Genomic DNA, 25,095 nt, shown 5'->3' with positions numbered 1-25,095 from the left:
TGGAGATCCGTACAGTGAGGCGTGTCCTGTTGCCCGGTTTAAGAGGAAGAAGCGCATGAAAGTTTACTTTTAAGTAAATATAAATATAGTACACGCTGTTTGTATGACATCTAAGTGCTAAAATATTAACGTGAGTTTTTTTTTTTTTTTTTAGAATCATCTGTACTATATGTCCATTGTCATATCTTATATGTTCACTATCAGTTTGTGGAGTATGTTTAGATAACGGTCCTTATTTACACTTATTTACTCTTATTTACACTTATTTACTCTTATTTACACTTATTTACACTTATCTACACTTATTTACTCTTATTTACACGTATTTACTCTTATTTATACTTATTTACACCTTATTTATACTTATTTACTCTTATTTACACTTATTTACACTTATTTACTCTTATTTACACTTATTTACTCTTATTTACACTTATTTACACTTATCTACACTTATTTACTCTTATTTACACGTATTTACTCTTATTTATACTTATTTACACCTTATTTATACTTATTTACTCTTATTTACACTTATTTACACTTATTTACTCTTATTTACACTTATTTACTCTTATTTACACTTATTTACACTTATCTACACTTATTTACTCTTATTTACACTTATTTACACTTATTTACTCTTATTTACACTTATTTACACTTATCTACACTTATTTACTCTTATTTACTCTTATTTATACTTATTTACACCTTATTTATACTTATTTACTCTTATTTACACGTATTTACTCTTATTTACTACCTATTTACACTTATTATACATTATATACACTTATTTACACTTATTTACACTTATTTACACTTATCTACACTTATTTTACTCTTATTTACACTTATTTACACTTATTTACTCTTATTTACACTTATTTACTCTTATTTACACTTATTACACTTATTTAACTCTTATTTACACTTATTTACTCTTATTTATACTTATTTACACCTTATTTACACTTATTTACCTCTATTTACACTTATTTACACTTATTTACACTTATCTACTCTTATTTACACTTATTTACACTTATTTACTCTTATTACTCTTATTTAACACTTATTTACTCTTATTTACACTTATTTACACTTATTTAAGTTATCTACATTATTTACTCTTATTTACTCTTATTTACACTTATTTACACTTATTTATACTTATTTACACTTATTTAACTTCTACACCTTATTTACACTTATCTACACTTATTTACCTTATTTAACTTTATTTACACTTATTACACTTATTTACTCATATATACCTTATTTACACTTATTTACTCTTATTTACTCTTATTTACACTTATTTACACTTATTTACTCTTATTTACACTTATTTACACTTATTTACACTTATTTACACTTATTTACTCTTATTTACACTTATTTACACTTATTTACTCTTATTTACACTTATTTACACTTATTTACTCTTATTTACACTTATTTACTCTTATTTACACTTATCTACACTTATTTACTCTTATTTACACTTATTTACTCTTATTTATACTTATTTACACCTTATTTATACTTATTTACTCTTATTTACACTTATTTACACTTATTTACTCTTATTTACACTTATCTACACTTATTTACTCTTATTTACACTTATTTACACTTATTTACTCTTATTTACACTTATTTACTCTTATTTACACTTATTTACTCTTATTTACACTTATTTACACTTATCTACACTTATTTACACTTATTTACTCTTATTTATACTTATTTACACTTATTTACACTTATTTACACTTATTTACTCTTATTTACACCTTATTTACACTTATTTACACCTTATTTACACTTATTTACTCTTATTTACACTTATTTACTCTTCTTATTTACCCTTATTTTCTCTTATTTACACGTATTATTTGTATTTGCTCTTATTTACACTTAATTACTCTTATTTACACCTTATTTACACTTATTTATAGTTATCTACACTTATTTACTCTTATTTACACTTATTTACTCTTATTTACACTTATTTACTCTTATTTACACTTATCTACACTTATTTACTCTTATTTACACTTATTTACACTTATTTACTCTTATTTACACTTATTTACTCTTATTTACACTTATTTACACTTATCTACACTTATTTACTCTTATTTACACTTATTTACACTTATTTACTCTTATTTACACTTATTTACTCTTATTTATACTTATTTACACTTATTTACACTTATTTACACTTATTTACTCTTATTTACACCTTATTTACACTTTACACCTTATTTACACTATTTACACCTTATTTACACTTATTTACTCTTATTTACACTTATTTACTCTTCTTATTTACCCTTATTTTCTCTTATTTACACGTATTATTTGTATTTGCTCTTATTTACACTTAATTACTCTTATTTACACCTTATTTACACTTATTTATAGTTATCTACACTTATCTACACTTATTTACTCTTATTTACACTTATTTACACTTATTTACTCTTATTTACACCTTATTTACACTTTACACCTTATTTACACTTATTTACACCTTATTTACACTTATTTATAGTTATCTACACTTATCTACACTTATTTACTCTTATTTACACGTATTTACTCTTATTTACACGTATTTACTCTTAGTTATACTTATTTACACCTTATTTATACTTATTTACTCTTATTTACACTTATTTACACTTATTTACTCTTATTTACACTTATTTACTCTTATTTACACTTATTTACACTTATTTACTCTTATTTACACTTATTTACACTTATTTACTCTTATTTACACGTATTTACTCTTATTTATACTTATTTACACCTTATTTACACTTATTTACTCTTATTTACACTTATTTACACTTATTTACACTTATCTACACTTATTTACTCTTATTTACACTTATTTACACTTATTTACTCTTATTTACACTTATTTACTTTTATTTACACTTATCTACACTTATTTACTCTTATTTACACTTATTTACTCTTATTTATACTTATTTACACCTTATTTATACTTATTTACACTTATTTACACTTATTTACTCTTATTTACACTTATCTACACTTATTTACTCTTATTTACACTTATTTACACTTATTTACTCTTATTTACACTTATTTACTCTTATTTACACTTATTTACTCTTATTTACACTTATTTACACTTATTTACACTTATTTACTCTTATTTACTCTTATTTACACTTATTTACACTTATTTACTCTTATTTACACTTATTTATACTTATTTACACCTTATTTATACTTATTTACTCTTATTTACACTTATTTACACTTATTTACTCTTATTTACACTTATTTACTCTTATTTATACTTATTTACACCTTATTTATACTTATTTACTCTTATTTACACTTATTTACACTTATTTACTCTTATTTACACTTATTTACTCTTATTTACACTTATTTACACTTATTTACTCTTATTTACACTTATTTACACTTATCTACACTTATCTACACTTATTTACTCTTATTTACACTTATTTACACTTATTTACTCTTATTTACACTTATTTACTCTTATTTACACTTATCTACACTTATTTACTCTTATTTACACTTATTTACTCTTATTTATACTTATTTACACCTTATTTATACTTATTTACTCTTATTTACACTTATTTACACTTATTTACTCTTATTTACACTTATCTACACTTATTTACTCTTATTTACACTTATTTACACTTATTTACTCTTATTTACACTTATTTACTCTTATTTACTCTTATTTACACTTATTTACACTTATCTACACTTATTTACTCTTATTTACTCTTATTTACACTTATTTACTCTTATTTATACTTATTTATACTTATTTACACTTATTTACACTTATTTACTCTTATTTACACCTTATTTACACTTATTTACACCTTATTTACACTTATTTACTCTTATTTACACTTATTTACTCTTCTTATTTACCCTTATTTTCTCTTATTTACACGTATTATTTGTATTTGCTCTTATTTACACTTAATTACTCTTATTTACACCTTATTTACACTTATTTATAGTTATCTACACTTATCTACACTTATTTACTCTTATTTACACTTATTTACTCTTATTTACACCTTATTTACACTTTACACCTTATTTACACCTTATTTACACTTATTTACACCTTATTTACACTTATTTACACCTTATTTACACTTATTTATAGTTATCTACACTTATTTACTCTTATTTACACTTATCATTAGTCATTTTCCTGTATGTTACTTATTCCACAATGAAAAAACAAAACTCTTAAGTTAATATAAATTTATATTCCAGTTAAATAAATCAATGTTACAGTAATCAAATGTCATATTTTGTTGCAACACTGCAGAGAATCATTCAATGCTTTAATATTTTAAGTAAAATGTTTAAAAATAAATATGCCATATATAATTAATTGAGCTGTTTTTCTCATTGTCAATAAATACGCTGTATACTGTCAGTCATTCTGTTTTCATCTTCTTGTTTCTCCTCTGTCTCTATCAGGAGGACCAGTGATGCCACTGGTTGTCCCCAGGGTGCTAAATAGTGTTGCACAAGAACATCATGGGTACAGCTTCATCTTTAGTAAGCCCTGGGGATGTGATTGAGGATGGGTACGGGGCCGAGGGTGGGGAAGCATGTGAGATTCCTGTGGAAGTTAAGCCAAAAGCACGATTGGTACGCAGCTCATTCCGGCGTGGTCCACGGGTCATCGGTGCCAGTTTCAAATCTACAGGCTCTGTGGAGCTGGAGTATGCTGCTGAATATGAGCGTCTCCGGAAGGACTATGAGATCTTCCGTGTAAGCAAGAACAATGAGATAGCAGCCATGCAGAAGAAAGAGGCAAAGCTGGATGAGGAAAACAAGAGGCTACGTGCCGAGTTGCAGGTATCAGAACAGAACCAGAGCTTAACCAGTGGGTCTTAACTAATCAATTGATAGAGACTTCAAAGCACTTTTGAAGGTCGCTCTTGATAAGGGCATCTGCCAATGCTGTAAATGTAAATGAATAAGTTTTTGAACTGATGACTATAAGAAGTAAGGAAGCCGTTGAATTGAAGAAACAGAAATATTATAACAGTCACTTTTATGTCCTGTATGTGCTATGGTGGTCAGGCCTTGCAAAAGACCTACCAGAAGATTCTCAGGGAGAAGGAAACTGCTGTGGAGGCAAAATACCAGGCAATGGAGAGAGCAGCCACCTTTGAACATGACAGAGACAAAGTGAAACGGCAATTTAAGGTGTGAACCTTACTTAAACGGATTTGTGGTTTGCACTTTCACAAATTTCCTTAGCTCATATCTACTATATCATGTTATTTATTTTTCTGTCTCAGTTACTCTAACTGTCTATACATATACATACAGTATATATATGCCCCAAAGTAAAACTAAAAAGTAAAACAAAGTAAACCATCTATAAATTTACGGTCCTCATAAAATGTCTTTAGCGCTGTCAAGTCTATTAATGCTAGTTTAGTACAAAAGAATATGTTCACTCTGAGTTTGAACCATTTGTGTTCAGACTGCATTACAATCCCTTTCCCTATGTACACCCTCATCTGTCCTTACACCATGTGTCTCTCTTCAAACTTGATGAACAGATCTTCCGTGAGACAAAAGAAAAAGAAATTCAGGATCTGTTAAGGGCAAAGCGTGATCTGGAGTCCAAACTGCAGCAACTCCAAGCTCAGGGAATCCAACTGTATGAACCTATTGACTCTGACTCTGATGACATCCACACAGGTGTTACAAGTAAGGTGTACTTATCTATACATGATTTTCTAATATTGGGAACAATGAGTGGTTCAGAGACACTAATTATTGTGTCAGAGTAATAAATTACTTCAACAGTTTAAAACGTCGGTATTGTTTTCTAATGACACTTTTCACATGTTGAAACTGAACTGAAGAATTCTGGATGCTGACAATTTAGAATAAAATTACAGAAACAGAATGAAGTCCCCCAGAGGGGCAGAACTGAAAAACATCTGTACTATTGTTGTGTTTGAACTCGCATATTATCTACATGTGATGGGGCATATTATGCATTTTATGTTGAAGTCTGAGTCATCTGTGAGCAGGAGCCAAGGGATCAAAATTGTTCATGCTCTCAGGGTGGAAGGAATGACATACTCTTTTATATATATATATATATATATAAAATGATTACAAAATAATCAAACAAAGTATATCACTGATCACTGAGCCAACAGGCATCATTAAAGACACCACTTAGACTTCTTTCACGTTTCCTTAGAAGAGTTGACAAAACCCCATGCATTATGTCAATTATGTGACTTCTTATTTCCAAATTTGGGTTCTCTGTTCCTGATAGTCAAAACAAGCAGGTGTAATTGAGTCTGTTTTTTTTTTTCTTCTTCTTCCTCAATTCCCATCTCTTTGATTCTAGCTGCAGGGACTCAGTGTGAGTACTGGAGTGGAGGCATTCTGGGTAGTGAGCCTTCCATGGGGAGTATGATGCAGCTGCAGCAGGGCCACAGAGGGCCTGAGTTTGCCCACAGTCTCATTGATGTGGAGGGGCCGTTTGCCAATGTCAGCAGAGGTTAAAGTTCCTCATAGCACACACAGGCTGTGATTTAGTATAATATAGAAGATTTGCATGTGTACAAGTGGACAGGGTCTGTGGGCTCGGGTTCTTGTGTTTTTGTCTTAATAAATATGATCCTTTTGACTAGCTCTGCCAACACCTTTCAAAGAGAACCTGGGAAAAGATTTTCATTTCCATATAAAGCATATTCATCTTGTGTTTTGAAAAGGATTTAGTTTCACTGCTTCTGGTCAACATTATAATTGTCATTCTTACATGTTTACATGTTACAGAAAGTTTTAGCAACAACTAGAGCATGCAAACTCATTTTTGTATCGTTTTCTTTCCTGACATTGCATGCAATATAATTTCTATAATTCATCTTTGAAAATAACCTGCAACATGTCCCACAGCTACATGCATGTTGTATCTAATCTCACACCCAAATTAATGCTCTTATTTTCAGCTCTTTATATTAGAGCCTTTAGGTCTTGTTGAAAGTCTGAGTTCTGTAATTATAAATACTGCCCGGATCTTTATATTACAGTTATGGCATTGTTCATGAAAAATGAAAGTGCATTTTACAAAACCTCTTTATATTGTTATTTTAATGTCTCCTTAGTCATAATTTAACCATTAATTAAACTCAATCATAGTGAGCAGCTGTATTTACCTTAGGGCCAATACATTAAAACTGAGTGTGTGTTTCAGATGATTGGGATGCAGCAGTGGCCAGTCTGATGCAGGTTTCTCCTCATGTGTCTCAAGCTTTATGGAGTAACACAGTCCGCTGTTACCTCATCTACACCCAAGAGACTAGGGCCGAACTCCATGCCTTTATACAGGTACACACATATATATTAAAACACACTGTCAGGCCAACTGAACATACTATGACCTTTGTTCTCTCTTTGTCTCTCAGATTCATTCCCCAGGTTTGAAGAGATTTTGTGAGAATTTGGGCCATTTCTACTTAACTGTGTGTTTCCCTGAGGAAAAAGCTGCTCTTTACATGACTGAACGGCAGCTGGAGCTTGAGAGGAGCTCAGTGTGTGTGCTGCTGCTCAAGTCCTCAGTGTCCCGGCAAGGCGCACACCACACACACACACACACACACACACAGACACACACACACAAGCACATGACCAGAAATATATATATATATATATATATAATAATCATTGTGATTACAGTCCCAAATGTGGTGGAAAATTAATAAACACTAGAGACCCGAGGGCTGTTGGTTTTGGGTCATTTCTTATTTCACATGCTTAGTGGAAATGTCTTTGTTGTTAATTGTGAATGTTGATGTTGTCTTTTTCTAACTGTATAGCTGTGTAATGGAAGATGTGGAGGAGGCATTCGTGCGCACTCCAGACAATCATCCTTTGCTAGTGTATCTAAATACAGGAGAAAACAAAGCAGACGAAGAAGCTTCCTGTCTGAGCTCGGCCACTAGAGACCTGTTGGAGAAAGTTAACAATGCAGACAAGGCCGCTAAGGTTAAGGTAAGGCTCACTTCTGCTCAGCTTGTATTCCCCTAAAAACTAAAGGCCAGTTCATTTTGTTAATATACACTAAAGACATTTTGGGGTTAAAATCAAAAGTTGGATATGAGACAAAGGTTTGGGATTCCTTTGTTATCTTGGCAGTGTGCTTTGGATCATTGTCTTGCTGCTATTAAGGTATTAATTTGGATGCATTTCTCTGTAATTTGGCAAACAAAATGTTGTTGTAGACTTCTGACATTGTTCTGCTACCATCATGAGTTAGTAAATTACACAATTAGTAAAGATTAATGAGTGTTCTGGAAGCAGCAATGCAAGCCCAAGCCATGACACTACCAACACCATGCTTCACTACTTCACTACTATGTCCTGGATTATAAGCAGATCCTTTCTTTCTCTACATTTTGACCTTTCCATCACTTTGTTAGAGGTTAAATTTGGTTTCAGATGTTTTGTGGCTCATCTCTCCACTTTTTGCTCTAAATTTCAATCTACCTCAATGTTTTATTCGAGCACTGGATTCACCGCTGTCCTCTGGAGGTTGCTTAAATGTTTAAATCTACATAAATATCATTCATTTTATTCAAAGATGGCCTTAGTCCTGGTTAGTACTACAGATAATTAAAAAAAATGTAAATTGTTGTTCCATTGCATTCTGTTCAACTGATTCATTCTGGTAACCGTGTGTGTACATTCACAGAGATGTGTGTATTGATGTGCAGGTGGTGGACCACTCAGGTTCTGCAGAAGAGGGAGCAGCACTTATTTATGCTCAGCTAGAGAAGATTATAAAGCAGGTACACACACACTTTGACTCACATTGACAAACTAATACAGAAAAAATGAAAAATAATGTGATCTACGCCTCCATCGAGTTATTGTTCAATATTGGAGATTCTCAAAAATAAGTACCTGAAAACAGATACTGAAGCTTTTTTTGATGTCTGAAATAGTAATATGCTTTTCCTTTAGGAACTGTTGGGGTTAGAGCTGGATGACAGCACAGGACTGGAGGAGAGAGAAGAATCAGACTCTGGTGATGTGCTGTGGGATTTACATGATGAACAGGAGCAGACTGAAGCCTACCAGCACATCTGCAATGCTTCAGCTAGTCTCAGCTTCCAGAAGGTTCTTATTTCCTTCTTCCTCTGCATTAAAGTTACTAGTTAATAATAAACACATATTCTGTCCAGTTTTTAGATTTCAGTATAGATGGCTAATATTTGTTGATGAATTAGTCATTATATATTTAATTAACATTTTTAGCTTTAAGTCTGTGTATGAAGTTTATTATTAGTCCTACAAAGGAGGTTAACATTAACGTATGTCAAGAATCAGAGCGGATGCTATAGAACATACATCAACTCCAATCAGATTCTAATTATTATTAAAATTACAGGACGAAAATGTTCCAATCACATTAGTTATCAACAGTGTCTATAGTGTATATTATGTCCTATTTGTACCGATTTGTACCGAATTTAAGGCAGAATATAAACTAGACAAGATTTTTACTGTACCTGATATTGTAGCTGGGTCTTGGTGTAAAGTACAGAGAGCTGTAATATAATGTAATCTCTCTCTCTCTCTTTCTCTCTTTCTCTCTCTCTCTTTCTCTCTCTCTCTCTCTAGTACATTGATGTACTGAATGATATGGTTGCTGCTCCTCCCCCGACTCCTCCTGTACTAGTGTCAGGAGCACCAGGCTCGGGCAAATCGCTCCTTCTTGCTAAATGGTATTTACTACTTCATATGAAGCCATCAGTATCTAAAGTTTATATGTATACAGTTCTAACATGATGAGAGCAGCAGGTCTTTGTTCATGCTTGATAATTCATTTTATTGCATTCACTGTTATTTTGGGTTGTTTTGAAGGTTTGTACGGTTGTAGTTGTAGAAAACATTACTTACATAATGTTGGTAGGTTTAACAATGTTGTCTAGATTTAAAAGTGAGTATTTATTGCATTATCAGTTATAAAGTGCTGTAAATATGTTTCAGGATAGAGCTCCAGCACAAACACTCCCCCAACACACTGATCCTTTATCACTTTGTGGGTCCTGCTTTATCCACCAGCGCAGAGCCTGTCCTCATCATCAAACGCCTCACTGTGAAGGTTGTTCATATGCATGTGAATACACATATGCCACTCAATGTGATATGACTCTCTATAATGCCGTTGTTTCATAGCAGTTCATCAGTAATTAAGTAATAGGAAAGACATTATTCAGTTACTGTCATGTTAATTCATTGTGAATTATCAAATATAACAAATATAAAGCAAAATAAATGGATATTATAATGAATTTAGAATAACTAAATCCAAGATGATGTTTTTATGATCTAACTCCAGTTAACTATGAGGAAAAAGAAGAGGTCAAAGCCAGTTCCAATATGATAAGCTTCAAAAAAAAATTTTTTGTCTTACTAGGCACTTTACATGCTTATGAGACTTACAAAATGATTATGCAGCACCTTAAGTGTCTTCAGTTAAGTTCTTGTTATAAAGATGTAAATCAGTTAAAAGGTTTCTTTACTGGCCGATCTTTATTGCTTTCATTTTAGCTTTTGCAGCATTTCTGGTCACTCTCAGGCTTGTCCATGGACCCCTGTAAGATCCTGGAGGAATTTCCTCGGTGGTTGGAGAGATTGTCCTCACGCCATCATGGCAACATCATTATTGTCATTGACTCCATTGACCAAATCCAAGTAGGTGTAAAGATCAAGTTACTGTATTTGTTATTACTCTCTCTCTCTCTTTGATATATATATGTGTGTGTGTGTGTGTTTGTGTTTGTGTGTGTGTGTGTGTATATCTCATGGTCTTGCTCTTGCCTTTTTTTTCCCAGAATGCAGAGCGACATATGAAGTGGCTGATTGATCCACTTCCTGCTAACGTCAGGGTTCTGGTGTCTGTCAACGTTGAGTCGTGCCCACAAGCCTGGAGGTACACACACAAGGCCTTATGTGTGTATTCCTAATGTGTGTCCTGAGCCTTATGAGTACAGCTTGTCCCTGAGTTACAAAGGAGATGCATTTCGATGACCCAATCATAAAATATCGCAAGCCGAACCATGACCTAGCCTACTCAGGGGCTAAAAGACTGGTGATCAGTATGAGGTATTATACTGTACTTTGTTAAAAATGTAACAAATTACAGTACATTTGTTTAATGTAATCTTTTTTTGGGGGGTGAACAGTTACTTTTATTACTGCTTGTAAAGGCAGACCGAGCCAAACAATTCAAACAATCAGCAACAATCTGGGCAGTTCAGTAACATGATAAACAGATGACACTCTGAGACACAAGATTAGTGGCAAATGAAGCAAATACACGGTATCTTATACAGATGTGATGCACTGAGACCCTACAAGTGCCTTGTTACATTTCGCTCATGCACTCAGTTAGGATTTTCAACTGAAAACATAATTTACCTAATTAGTAAATATTTTATACTGAAGGTAATATTTATACTAGGGAGGGATATAGGAATGTAGGAACTGGAATGAAAAGAAGTTAAATAAGCACATAAGCGTCATAAGCACAACACCATAATTGACTAACCATTATGAGGGTCATCTCATCGGTCAGGATGAATTTGTAACAGGTCAGCAGGAAGAAAAGACTGGGTGGGATTAGAGGGATTCAGTTGGCAAAAGTGCCTCTGACTGCCGTGGCGGTAGACTTAGCACTTATGTGCTAAGTCTACATGACTTAACATGTCCAGCAGCTCCTGGGGTTTGCCACTTTGGGGCACTCGGCTCACAATGCCTGGTTCCTCTCCCACTGCAGCCAAGACGGCCTCGCCCAGACCACCCTCTTTGTAATGATCCTCTACTGTGCTTATTCTGCCTTGAGTGGCACGAGCACTGGCCACAATTGTATCAGCATCCAGGGGTTTAATAGTGAATGGATCAATTACACGGATGTTCACACCTTCCTTAGACAGAATGTCATATGCAGCAAGGGCCTCATTTAGTGTGACTCCAGCCCCAATCACAGTTACTTGATCACTATTAGACTGACGCACCGCCTTAGCTTTGCCAATTTCAAATTTCTCATCGGCATCATGTATGATTGCTGTGTCTGGCCGGCTGGTCCTAATGAAACAGATACCCTTTGTATTTGCTGCTAACTCTACTGTCCTCTCAGTAGACACTCCATCACTAGGGTAAAACACAGTGCATGTTGGGATAGCACGGAACATTGCAAGATCCTCCAAGGCCATCTGAGAGGGGCCATCCTCACCAATAGAGACGCCACAGTGGGAGCCCACCAGGTTCACATTAGACTGAGAAATTGCTGCCATGCGGATCTGATCATAGGCACGCGATTAGAAAGCAGCAAATATGCTGGCAAATGGGACTGTGCGATCTCGAGTGGCACAACCAATTGCCACACTTACCATATTCTGCTCTGCAATGAAACACTCTATTTAGCGATCAGGATGTGCTTTCTTAAATGTCTCAGAGAAAGTCGAATTTTTGGTATCTCCATCCAGAGCCACAATACGCTGGCTGGCATCTCCCATCTTCTTTAGGGCAACACCATAGGCTTTCCTGGTAGAGATCTTGTCTCCAGACTTGTATTCTGGAGGAGACTGCAGGTAGATGGGACTTGGATCTACAGGAGCTGCATCCTCATTAGGCAGTGCAGCCTGGAGGGGTTTACTGGAAGCCTGGATCTGGTTTTCAAGATGAACAATCAGTTCTTCAACACGGTCCTTAGGGATGGGCTTACCATGCCAATTATCAGGGTCCTCTATGCCTTTGAGCCCTTTGCCCTTGAAGGTTTTGGCTACAATAGCAGTGGGCTTCCCTTTAAAGCGTTCTGCATGCCACAGTTCCTTACACAGCTCTTCCACATCATGGCCATCAACCACAAATGTGTTCCAGCCGAAAGCCTTGCAGCGCTCAAGATAGGCATTCATGACATGATCGCCCTGATGGAGTGAATTCTTAGCTTGTTCGCCATGCTCTTCAGGCCCTGAAGAGTTTTCTCGTCGGGTTTGTGGTAACTCTCCATGTTTGAGTATGTTTAACTGGAAGGAGAAACTAAAAATAACGTATATGGAGGTTTTAGTTAGTTATTGATAAAGTGGAACGACGCTATAAAAACTTTAACAATGATGCTAACCCTGAAATGAAATCACTAAAGCTATGTATCATACATGCATTGAAGTATCGTATCGTATTGTACTCACCAACATTCTGTTCAACATCTGCATACTTGAACTTTAGGATGCTGATGGCTACATTAACATAGTTGTTGGTAGATGAGGATGGCGATGATATAGACAACTAACTTTCTCGATCGCTAGCAAGACTACTGCGAGGCATCTAGCAAGGCAGCACAACGTATCATACCACATACGCTGCTACGATTGCCTTCCATGCGATATTTGAAATATTTTTACAATTTTGTCATATTGTTAGGGGGGCACGGTGGCTTAGTGGTTAGCACGTTCGCCTCACACCTCCAGGGTTGGGGGTTCGATTCCCGCCTCCGCCTTGTGTGTGTGGAGTTTGCATTTTCTCCCCGTGCCTCGGGGGTTTCCTCCTGGTACTCCGGTTTCCTCCCCCGGTCCAAAGACATGCATGGTAGGTTGATTGGCATCTCTGGAAAATTGTCCATAGTGTGTGATTGCGTGAGTGAATGAGAGTGTGTGTGTGTGTGCCCTGCGATGGGTTGGCACTCCTTCCAGGGTGTATCCTGTCTTGATGCCCGATGACGCCTGAGATAGGCACAGGCTCCCCGTGACCCGAGGTAGTTCGGATAAGCGGTAGAAGATGAATGAATGAATGAATGTCATATTGTTATCATCCATCGGAAAGTCGAATATTCATAACTGTTGTAACTTGGAGAATATCTGTACATTAAACCCAATGAACCTACTGTACAAGGAACTTCAAGGAATTAAACAAAGTATTGTAGTTTATTCACTATCAATAGTAGTCCCTGGTACACCATAGTCCAGTGAAAGTTTAAGGGTGGTGGTAGCTCATTGGTTAAGATGTTGGACTACTGATCAGAAGGGTGTAAGTTCAAATCCCAGGGCCACCAATCTGCCTGTCTGTGTCTGTGAGCAAGGATTGTGAACCAAAATTGTTAAATTATGATACATTTAAGACAGCATCTGTTACTAAAATTAAACATTTTAATCCATTTTTTCCATTTTTTTATTTATTTATTTGAAATTGATATCAATCAAATGACACTAATGTTATATTAAGATTTTTAGTGGCCTTCTCTGTGGGACATGTCCTGGTAGCCCACTTTAAAAGTAATATTATTCCCAAAATAATATTTTTTGCGGAATACAGAACAGTAATTGGGAAGGTTAAAGAAGAGTTTTTGAAATATATTTTTTAGTCACTGATAATAAAGCACTTAAGCAGATAATAGATGTGAGCCCATTTGCCTTTGTCAAGGGTCCATAAATATTTTGACAAAGTTTTTATTTTAACCGTAAGAATCAGAACAGCACTTCATCTGTTCATTAATCTATTCGGAGTACATCATGGTCATTTGGCTTAATGCTTGTTGCCACCTGTACTTTGTCCTCTGTATAGTGCCGTATTGTAGACAACACTCCTGCTTGTTCTTGGGGCATTTTACCTTCACTTGGTTCTTCTCTTTTGCCTTCAGCAAGTGCAACTGCATGCTCAAATGGTTTCAGGTCAGGTGATTGAAATAATCATTACAGTACATTCCACATCTTTGCCTTTGTCTTTGGATGCTTTCAAAGTATTTTTCACGTCATTGTCCATCTGCACTGTGAAGTGCTCACCAATGAGCTTGCGCAGTTTGGTTGAATCTTCATTGTTTTGCTTTTGTTAGCATTAACATCATCAATAAATACCAGGAAACTTGTCTTATTAGAAGTCATACATGCTCATGCCTTCCTTATACTCTACTCTTCATTCTCATACAAGTTGATCTGTTTTTAGGATGTTGGTCCAGAGGTCCACAAGCTTCTTGTACACTTTTACAAGTGTTTATGGACCTGATAGCATGTATCCTAAATAAAGGGGGAGTCTGTTTTCTCGTCAGCATAAATATAAACATGGCAGCTCTATCAGAGCATGTACAGTGTTTATAGTTCATAGTAAATGAGCTATCGATTGAAAGAAGCAACATTAGATGTCAGACAGATTTTTGCAATTACAATTAGCATTTCTTAAGCCAAAACAGCAAGGTTTCTGTGTTAACTGCACATATTCCTAAACCAATAGCAGATGCCTCAGATTCATTTACTATTTCATCCTGTAATATAAGCGTGCATCCATTCTCACACTGCGTGCATGTGAATGTGAACAGAATCTGAGCAGAAGCAGAGCTTCTGGAATACAGGAATAAAACAGGAATTAAAAAAATAAACCTGAAATAAAACTGTATTTTAGAGAAATAATCCATGTTTATCATTCACACTTCAAGTCTTTATTTAAGAAATCCTCAAATTGATTTTCCATGATTTGTGTGCTTGTTATGTTTGCTTTATTATCTTTATTGCTTGTTCATGCCATACAGAAGCCTAGTTCAAAAAGAGGATAGGAAAATGACAGGGGAAAGCTTTATATAGCAGTTTTCTTACACTTTTCAGGCTGTGGCCAACTTTACACCTGGATCCTCTCAGTCCACGAGAAGTAAAAAGTGTCCTCAACACAGAGTGTGTGAACACCAACACCAAACCAACAAAAGAGCAGGTGTGTGTCTGCTGCGATAGATATACAGTATACTTATGAATACGTTGCTCTGTATTTCAGTGCTTTTCCATGTCTCAGGAAGGGTCATTGATGCCGTACACTGTTCTGTCACAGGAGAAGAAATTAGAAAGACACTGTCGTTCTGCCTCCACCTGCAATGCACTGTATGTCTCGCTGCTGGCCAGACTCCTCACCTAGTGAGTCACAAACCAATTCAATATATAAAGGGTGTAAGAAAGGAGCTCTATATAAAAGCATACAGCTTAATGCTCAGAATTATTATGTGTGTTTCTGATGTGTGTTCAAGCCTTGAGCAGCTTGTAACTTAAAATAACACTTCAAGAAAAGCACATTTTACGTCAAGTCCTGTTTCTCAGCACTAGATCATCGTGGACACTGGATAGAATGCTACAACAGAGTGTGTTATGTCAGGACACAGTGGCTTTGTACAGACTCTGCCTAAAGGTGGTAGTGGATTCACTGAACACAGACAGAGAAAGGCACATCACAAGAGAAGTGAGTTCATATCTTAACCTTTATGAGAGCATACCATGATTGTGAATAATTTAAAAAAAACCGGATGTACCAAAAGTAGAATAGAATATATATAAAAAAATCTGTTTATGAAAGACTTGCTCATTTGGGATAAACCATTTTAATCCCATGCTTCTGTAAAGCTGCTTTGAGACAATTTCCATTGTTAAAGTGCTATACAAATAAATAAATCTATTTGTCAGTGCAAGTTAGTTCTCTCTTGTAATATTCTACATTTATGAAGATGACACATTTTTAATTGAAGAAATTCTGACAAAAACAATATTCAAGTTCTTAAGAAAGAAATATTATAATATTGAAATATTAATCAAGGCTTTTGTCCTGAGCACAGGCTGAGTAGATGTTAGCTGCAGTTCTGTACGTCCTGTTTTTATCGCATAAACAATAGATGTTAAGAATTGTGTCTAAACACACTGGAACATGGAAACAGGATTTCAAGAAGCTTTTTATTGTCATTTCAATCATACATAGCTGACGCAGTACACAGTGAAATCACACCACAATTCTCCATGACCATGGTGCTACATAGAACAACACAGAGCCAAGGACTTAAGTAAGTTAGTCCTGGCTACATAAAGTGCATCTGTGCAACCTGGTGCAAACAGTGTGAGACAAAAGACAATACACAAAAGTACATACTGTAAATTCTACAATACATCCGCAAAAATACTGGAATGGAAACGTGATATAATAGCAGCAGTTATATGAGGTATTGTAATGATTCAGTTGACTGAAATGTGAAAGACAGCATGTGTAAAGAGCAAAGACAGTGTACAGAACAGCATGTAAACAGTTTGATATGGTGGTCTGTAGACATGGATGTGTATTAAAAGAGTGTGTATTCTCAAAACTCTACAGTTTATTTAGGTTTGCCACATTGTTGGCCTTATAATGTGTGTGTTCTTTTCTTCTGTAGTTATTGTGCCTGCTCTGTGCCAGTCATAATGGTGTTAGTGAATCTGAAGTCCTGGATATTTTTCCTGAGCTACATTTCCCAGCGCTCTCCTGTCTGCTCTACAACCTGCAAAGGCTCCTCATGATCAACTTCAGCTGTGGCCTTGTTCGCTTTCAGCACCCACAGGTCCTCTGTGTGTGTGTGCATGTGTGTGTGCGTGTGTATGTGTGTTTGTGTGTGTGTGTGTGTATGTTTGTTTGTGTGTATATGTTTAGTAATAATAATAATAATAATAATAATAATAACTGATTAAAAGAATTGTACCCTGAACATATTAGAGCATATAATTGTACAGAGAGTCTCACTGTGATTAACGTCATGGTTATTTTTTATCTACTTGCACTTCCTGTCCTATTCCACACAATCGGTTTCACATCTTATTTCTACATCAAAAATAAACCTAATAGAATAGTCAGAGTTTTGTGTGTATTCAGTATTGTGCAAAGGTCTTAGGCCACCACCATCTATATTTATTTGTTGGTCTCTTAATTAAGATACATTAAGAAAATACAGGAAATATGTATACAAGAAAGCCCAAATGTCTTCTTCAGGCTGAAGATCTTGATCTGCTAGATGATCTTCTGGTCTCTTAAAGTAAAAACTTCTCATCAGTTATTGAAATTTTTTCTTTTTTACCTTTGACCACTCCTAATTTTTCAGAATGCTGAAGTATGTCTTGCACAAACCTGCTGTATTAGACTTTTTTACCAGAAGACAATTGACATGACATAGTAGGACATATTCAGGTGTTAGCAATGACATTACTTAGGGTTCAGTTCTATTTACTGTAGGTGTGTAAGCGGAGGGTTCACAGGAAATACTTGCCACTGTATTCTTTCGGTGTATCTGTGTATTGAATACTATTGTAGTCAAGAGACTGAGAAATAATTATATATGCTCACTATATCATTCCTAAAACAACTCATCTAATGGTGGCCTAATACTTACATTACTGCAGTGGCTGAGTCAAATCATGCTTTTCTGTTTGAGTATCATGCTTATGTGTGTGTGTGTGTGTGTGTGTGTGTGTGTGTGTGTGTGTGTGGGTGAGTGGTGTGTGTGTCTGCGTACATGTGTGTTTTCCTGTTATGTGTACCATCTCCAGGCAAGTGAGGCTGTAATGCAGGAGTTCTTCAACGGAGGAAGATGTTGCTCTTTGTACAGAGAGAAACTTATTCAGTATTTTAACCAGAAGCTTAGGTCTGTATCTTGTACGTGCACACACACACACACACACACACACACACAAACACAGAGACACACACACACACAAACAAACACGTATATATTTTGCCTCGTAGACTCCTACATCCTTTAATGACAATAAGAAGACAATAAGAATTTTGTGTGTGTGTGTGTACACAGTGACAACACAGTGACTTGGCGTGTTGCTGATGAGTTGCCATGGTTGCTGCAGCAACAGGGAGAAAAGTGTAAACTACAGCTCAGTCTGCTCAACCTGTTTGTCTCCCAGAATCTCTACAAGAGGTGACGCATTCCTTTCTCCAGCTCACATTCATCCATCCAAACCTCCATTATTCTGTCTATCCTTACCTCAATCTATCCTAATGTTTGTCCATCAGCATACCCAGCAGTCTGTTGTGTCTGTTTACAATAACAATCAGACAATCTGTGAATCAGACAATAAATAAATTAATGAAGGACAGACAGAAAGACGGATGTTTGATATACAACGTCTGTGTACCTCACAACATCCAGATTTCCAGGGCTTCTTAACACCCTTTATTTTTTTTTTAATGATTATGGCACAACCACAAAAATATTTTCATTACCCTGCTGTTGAGTGGTGCAAAACATAATAGATATAGTTTTAACATTTCACTGTATGTTATTTGTCAGGGGTCATTTCTCAGAGCTGCTGGCATATTGGCAGTTTGTTGGGAAAGATAAAGTGTCCATGGCAGCTGAATATTGTGATGCTCTGAAGGAGTTTGAGCGGAACTGTGAGAGTGAAGAAAGCATGAGCAGACTGGCCAACCTGTATGAGACCCTTGGTCGGTTCCTTAAAGACCTGGGGCTCCTAAGCCAGGTAAACACAAACACACACACAAATACAAACACACACAACACATGCATACACACACATACACACACACACACACTTTTACGTATTCTATGTTTTCTATCTATATAGAGTTTGTGCACAGGTTGACACAGAAGCTGCTCAGCAGTATGGTGTTCTTTAGTGGGATTTCTGTATTTCTGAAAACACTACACATCTGCAGAATATTACAATATTATTTATATTACAATTATATGCTTGGCAGTACACAGATAAAAGGGAAATAAAAAATTCAGACCTTCAGTGAAATGTCTGGTTGTTTATAGTGTCATTCTGTGCTTTGTGTTCTTGTGGCACCTTTTTGTTGAATATTCTCTTAAAAACTCACCACAATGACCATCATTTTCTTATGAGAACGTGAATGCTTGTTGTATTTTTCCAGGCAGTTGCACCCTTGCAGCGCTCTCTAGAGATTCGTGAGACAGCTCTGGATCCAGATCACCCAAGTGTGGCCCAGTCACTGCACCAGCTGGCTGGAGTTTACGTCCACTGGAGAAAGTTTGGTAATGCAGAGCAACTGTACAAGCAGGCACTGGAGATCAGCGAGAATGCGTATGGAGCTGAGCACTCGAGTGTGGCGAGAGAACTCGACTCGCTCTCACTTCTCTACCAGAAACTAAACAAGTACATTCTTTACCAAAAGTTATGCTACATGAAGTACTGAATAACACACAACACTCTCCTTCACAAGACTCCTTCGAAAAATGATCGATTCTTCACCAAATCAATGATTACACATTTTAATGTATTAAATAACGTTTAATAAATCTGTTTAATTTCAGTCTTAGACACCAAGAGTGCACCATACAGGACCCTGTAAATGAGCTGTTATTGTATAAAAAAAGAACACATAAGAACAAGCACTTTAATATAAACCTGTGAGTGTTCTTACAGCCAGCATGGTCGGAGCTGTTGTCATAGAACAGAGCATCGCTATGGCAGCCCTTGTGTTTGACCTTTGCTAATTTTTATTTTTATTCCATTTTGCTTATAATTGTCAGGTATGAGCAGGCTGAGAAGCTGCATAAGCGATCAGTCAAGATCAGGCAGAAAATGGCTCGGCAAAAAGGCCACATGGTGAGAAATGATCACTCTTATTCCTGTAAGATTTTTTCTTGTCTGAATGTAAGGGTTGTCCCTTATTCATTACATCTTTTTGTCTTTGTTTGCGTGCGTGCATGCGCATGTGTGTGTGTTTTCACAGTACGGGTTCACTCTCCTGCGTCGTCGAGCTCTGCAGTTGGAAGAGTTGACTCTCAGTAAAGACTCAGCTGACTGTGCCAAGACTCTCAATGAACTCGGTGTCCTTTACTACCTCCAGAACAATATTGAGTCAGTAACACCCTTTTTTGTTTACCTTCAAAATAAACAAAGTCCAGTCGTGGGATTTTCTTAATTAATCATATCCTGTGCTGGTCGAAATTTGTGAGCTGAATGATTACGTAAATGAATAAAATATTCTGTTTCTATTGCTATATTCAAAACCACAAACTGCTGTATTATATAATATACCATAATATACATATGGACTATACAATAATATACATATGGACTGTAGCATAATATACAAATAGACTGTAACATAATATACATAAGGACTGTACCATAATATGCATATGGACTGTATCATAGTATACATTAGGACTGTAGAAGCAGCATTTTCCATAGATTTAGATTATGATGCTGCTTTATATAATCCAAAAACAATTGTGTAGACTGCAGGAAGTGGAAGTGGATTTTTTTGTATGATATAAAGCAGCATCATAATCTAAACCTGCCTTATATAATGCCAAAATTAAATTTCAGTCAACTAACCATGCTTGCGCTATAGGTGCCGCTCTCTCTTTCCTTTTACTGAAGATGTTTTAGGTCTGTAGTATAGTGAAGGAAATGTTGAGCATGGTTTGGTTTAAGTGAGTAGAACTATAATAGAAATATTGGTCATTGGATATATAAGTTCAATACATTTATACAATACAATATGGGCCCTTTATCATGTAGAAATGAGATTAATCTGGTTCAGAGAATTTTTTTTATAATTATTTCAAAAATAAAAATAGAACTTCTATGAAAAGTGCAATATTTATGAAGTAAATGTTAACTTTCCAATTCTGATTGGTTAGGAGGTGTTGACTCATTTTTTACCGGAGGTTCTGACAGTAGTGCTGACTTTAATTTAGATATTATTGTGCTCTTTTTAATACTTCATTGTTTCTATGGTAACTTGTATAGACACACCCACATATGTGGAATTTAAAAACCATGAGTCATTTTTATCATGGAGAAGGCTTCAGTGAGAATAAAATCATTTTTGGAAGCCTCCATTTTGGAAGGTGTCTGTGTTTTGTCAGAGGGAAGTCTGTTTTATTAACTTTCAGCATCTTCTGCATATTTTCCAAGATTTTGAACAGAATGATTGTGTTATTTTGTGTTCTGGGAATTGTATAAATATCTTATGTAGCTTCGAAAAATATCATTTGACAAAAATAATTCAAGTTCATAAAAAAACAAAAACGCCTATAACCTCTGTGTTTAGTTTAAAAGTGAGCAGAATTATTAAACACTAACAGTAGTCAGTTCAAATTTTATACCCAAAACTTTAATCCCATGCTGGTTTATAACATAGATTTCTTTCATTGTGTTAAAGTGCAGCGAAAGTGTTCTTGCTGCGTTCGTTGGAGATGCGGCAGCGTGTTTTGGGGGTTGATCACCCGGACTGTGCGCAGTCTCTGAATAATCTGGCTGCCCTGCACTGTGAGAAGAGGGATTACGAGAGCGCTGAGCAGCTGTATGAGAAAGCACTGGATATCCGCAAGCGAGCCCTCGCTCCAGACCACCCATCTCTCGCCTATACCCTTAAACACCTTGCCATGCTCTACAAGCGCAGGGTGAGAGAGATACACTTACTGCAGCACTCTGCTTTACCTCACACTGTTACATGAGAAATACAAGAACAAATGAAGCATAAATACATTATATGTAGACACAGCTTATGACTGTAAATATGCTGTGAACATACTTTCTTTATTTGCTATTACACCACGGTATTTTGCCGAATATTACATTTTAAACTGGTTACAACTTTTATGTATTAATTTTTTATTTTTTTTTACTAGTTTGTAGTTATCTAATGTTGTGGGCATGAATCCACCTTTAGTAGCTATAAACACTCGTGTCCTGTAACAGACACTTTTTTCACTCTTTAAATGAGTGAACCTTTCAAGTTACAGAGAGACCAAAACATAATAAACATCTCCTCACAGAAAACTTCATTTAAAAGTCCCTGTGAAAGTGGGAGGCTAGATAGGGAGCTCAAAAGCACCAGATTGCACAGACTCATTGTAGAAAGGACATTATTTCTGATCATCAACCAGATAAGGATGATTTTCTATTCAAGGTTTCTTCATCATATCTTCTCATAGAATTTTTCCTTGCCATCGATGCCTCTGGCTTGGTCATGAGGGATAAATAGAAAATGTACTTTTAAATTTGGTCATTTTTATTCAGAATTTTTATATTTTTAAAATGCTGCTTTTTAACTGTTAAAATAAAATGGAATTGAATTAAATGAATTAAAAAAAATGCACTTTGCAAAACAGAATCCTTCACCCAACTGCTTTGGGGTTCATATAAAAGGCAGAGGCAGATCCAACAATCAATCGTTGTTAGTGCCTAAAAGAATAACTCAGGCCAAAATTTAATTGTGCACATTATAGGGGAAGCTGGAGAAGGCTGTGCCTCTCTATGAGTTGGCTCTTGACATCCGAGAGAAGAGCTTTGGGCCCAAACACCCGAGTGTGGCTACAGCTCTGGTTAACCTTGGTGTCCTCTACTGCCAACTGGTGAGACTGCAAGCCACCATTAACACGTATTTCATACCAAAGAAATAACTGAACTGTGGCATTAACGCTTGTGCTGCTGCTATAGATGATGTGTTTTAGAACGGATTCATTTATTCCACTGTGTGTGTGTGCGTGTGTGTGTGTGTGTGTGTGATGCAGAAGAAACACAATGAGGCATTGCCACTGTATGAGCATGCACTCCAAGTGTATGAAGACAGCCTCGGAAGACAGCACCCTCGAGTAGGAGAGACTCTGAAAAATCTGGCAGTGCTCAGGTTTGTTTTCTCGTATTTTACAAACAGAATGACTAAAGTCCTTATTCTCCTCATCTTACAATAAAGCTGACATCTTTGAATTGCCATTGTGTTAGGAATTAGCGTTACATGTATAATAAACTCAGAAATGATGCTGACCTGTTAGTTCCTCAGGAGCTCTTGGTTACACAATTCTACTGGACTACAAACTGTTGTAGAAAGGACAATATTTGCATTTATATTATTTACTGTCCAGTGTCACTCAAATGAGGATGAGGTTCCCTATAAGGCTATTTCTGAATAATGACTGACCGGATCTCTGCATCTGTTTTTAAAGTTACGAGGAAGGAGATTTTGAGAAAGCTGCTGAGCTCTACAAACGAGCCATGGAGATCAAGGAAGCTGAAACATCGTTGGTGTGTGAGAAAGCGCCATCTCCTCACTCATCCAACGGCGACACGTTCAGCTTGCGAAGCCCCAGCCTTCTACCTCACAATGGCAGGTGACCTCTAGTGAGGTCCAACACCTCCATCCACCGTCAACAGGCAAAACTGACTTGTGTCATAAACCAAAGCAAAGTTCTGGTGGAAGCAAGAACACTTTTGCCTTTTGAGAAATAAAATGTGAACTAAATGGTAATTTCTGTTACTTGTCATGTACCGGTACATTGTAAATAATACCATATAAAATGTTTTGTATGAAGAGATGTTTTTTTTGGCTTCAGTCAACTTTATTGTAAAAAACAATGTGTTGTTCTTCTGTACTGTACTTCAGTGTTCCATGTGAAAACATCTTTAAATACTTACTTTAAAAGCTAATGTGGGAACATGTGCATAGATCTGTAACATTAAACAGGTGACGCCTGAAGTGTAAACAACTTGTACATTTGACAGAGCCATAAAACACAAAGCTGCTGATGAGAAGTGTGTGATGTATGAGTTTGAGCAATCAGCGACTGTAAATGTTAACCATTTAAAAGTGTGGTGTTTTTTTAACCGAGGGGTGTCACATTTCTCATACACGAATCCTTTGGTATACATGATGGTACATATATTCATCTAAATTCTTATAAGGCAAATGTGTGTTCATGTTATGTTACAGCTAACATTTTATAAGAAAGATCATAAAATGTTATTTTATTTGTTTTCTGTTTTATATTTGTGCTTTGTTAATAGTTAATAAAAATTCCTGAACATTAAAGAATAGTTTTTTTAAATCAAAAATCCATCATGAGTTATTGAATGAACTTTCTCTGTATATTGAGTCCATCCTCAAAGTGCATACAGGACCAGCTTGTGCCTTTGGATAAACCCCTTACAGATTATTATTATTATTATTATTATTATTATTATTAGAATGAACATGGTGTATGTGGAATAGTTTAATGTTTTTTAATCATTTACAGTCATTTCAGAATGGAAGTTAGTCTACCGCAATAAAGTGATAAAAATACTGGATTAAAGTTCTTATCTGGAGGCAAACACTAAATAACCATAAGGAGTTCATGTGCAACTGTTAATAAGGTGCATTATTTAATGTCAGAATGCCATTTAGTGTTTAATGACCAATGTTTAATAAACAACATGAATGTGGATGATG

General features: G+C 35.6%; 2 protein-coding genes across 4 annotated transcripts; one reads left to right on the top strand and one right to left on the bottom strand.

The window, feature by feature from the left end:
- nphp3 (nephronophthisis 3) lies at positions 1-25,090 on the top strand. 3 transcript variants are annotated; one of them, XM_060870923.1, is made up of 28 exons: positions 1-130; positions 4,546-4,929; positions 5,158-5,283; positions 5,646-5,796; positions 6,455-6,607; positions 7,304-7,437; positions 7,515-7,675; positions 7,926-8,100; positions 8,823-8,897; positions 9,073-9,228; positions 9,733-9,836; positions 10,102-10,216; positions 10,666-10,809; positions 10,950-11,047; positions 15,705-15,807; positions 15,922-16,004; positions 16,185-16,323; positions 17,279-17,443; positions 18,423-18,517; positions 18,683-18,805; positions 19,178-19,367; positions 19,783-20,024; positions 20,402-20,477; positions 20,605-20,732; positions 22,048-22,288; positions 23,117-23,242; positions 23,402-23,517; positions 23,834-25,090. In XM_060870923.1, the coding sequence occupies exons 2-28, from the start codon at positions 4,606-4,608 to the stop codon at positions 24,000-24,002; spliced, it is 3,912 nt and encodes a 1,303-aa protein (XP_060726906.1). In that variant the 5' UTR covers positions 1-130; positions 4,546-4,605; the 3' UTR covers positions 24,003-25,090. The 3 variants fall into 3 exon arrangements, with proteins under 3 accessions (XP_060726906.1, XP_060726905.1, XP_060726907.1); XM_060870922.1 differs by having other exon boundaries at positions 15,886-16,004; XM_060870924.1 differs by lacking the exons at positions 1-130; positions 4,546-4,929; positions 5,158-5,283; positions 5,646-5,796 and having other exon boundaries at positions 6,460-6,597; positions 15,886-16,004.
- Positions 11,787-14,764, bottom strand: LOC132845352 (transketolase-like). The gene is given in 2 exon segments (XM_060869310.1): positions 11,787-13,142; positions 14,720-14,764. Coding segments are annotated over 2 exon segments (1,401 nt in total).
- Positions 25,091-25,095: the final 5 nt, after the last annotated feature.

Source organism: Tachysurus vachellii, chromosome 5 (assembly GCF_030014155.1).
Source record: "Tachysurus vachellii isolate PV-2020 chromosome 5, HZAU_Pvac_v1, whole genome shotgun sequence".
Taxonomy (NCBI): Eukaryota; Metazoa; Chordata; class Actinopteri; order Siluriformes; family Bagridae; genus Tachysurus; species Tachysurus vachellii.
This window is presented reverse-complemented; position numbering and strand designations above follow the sequence as displayed.

Coding starts and splice junctions, on each gene's coding strand:
- nphp3 (XM_060870922.1), top strand. CDS start 4,606: ATGGGTACAGCTTCATCTTTAGTAAGCCCTGGGGATGTGATTGAGGAT. Junction 16,005..16,184: donor CTGGCCAGACTCCTCACCTA/GTGAGTCACAAA, acceptor CCTGTTTCTCAG/CACTAGATCATCGTGGACAC. Junction 19,368..19,782: donor ACCTGGGGCTCCTAAGCCAG/GTAAACACAAAC, acceptor GTATTTTTCCAG/GCAGTTGCACCCTTGCAGCG.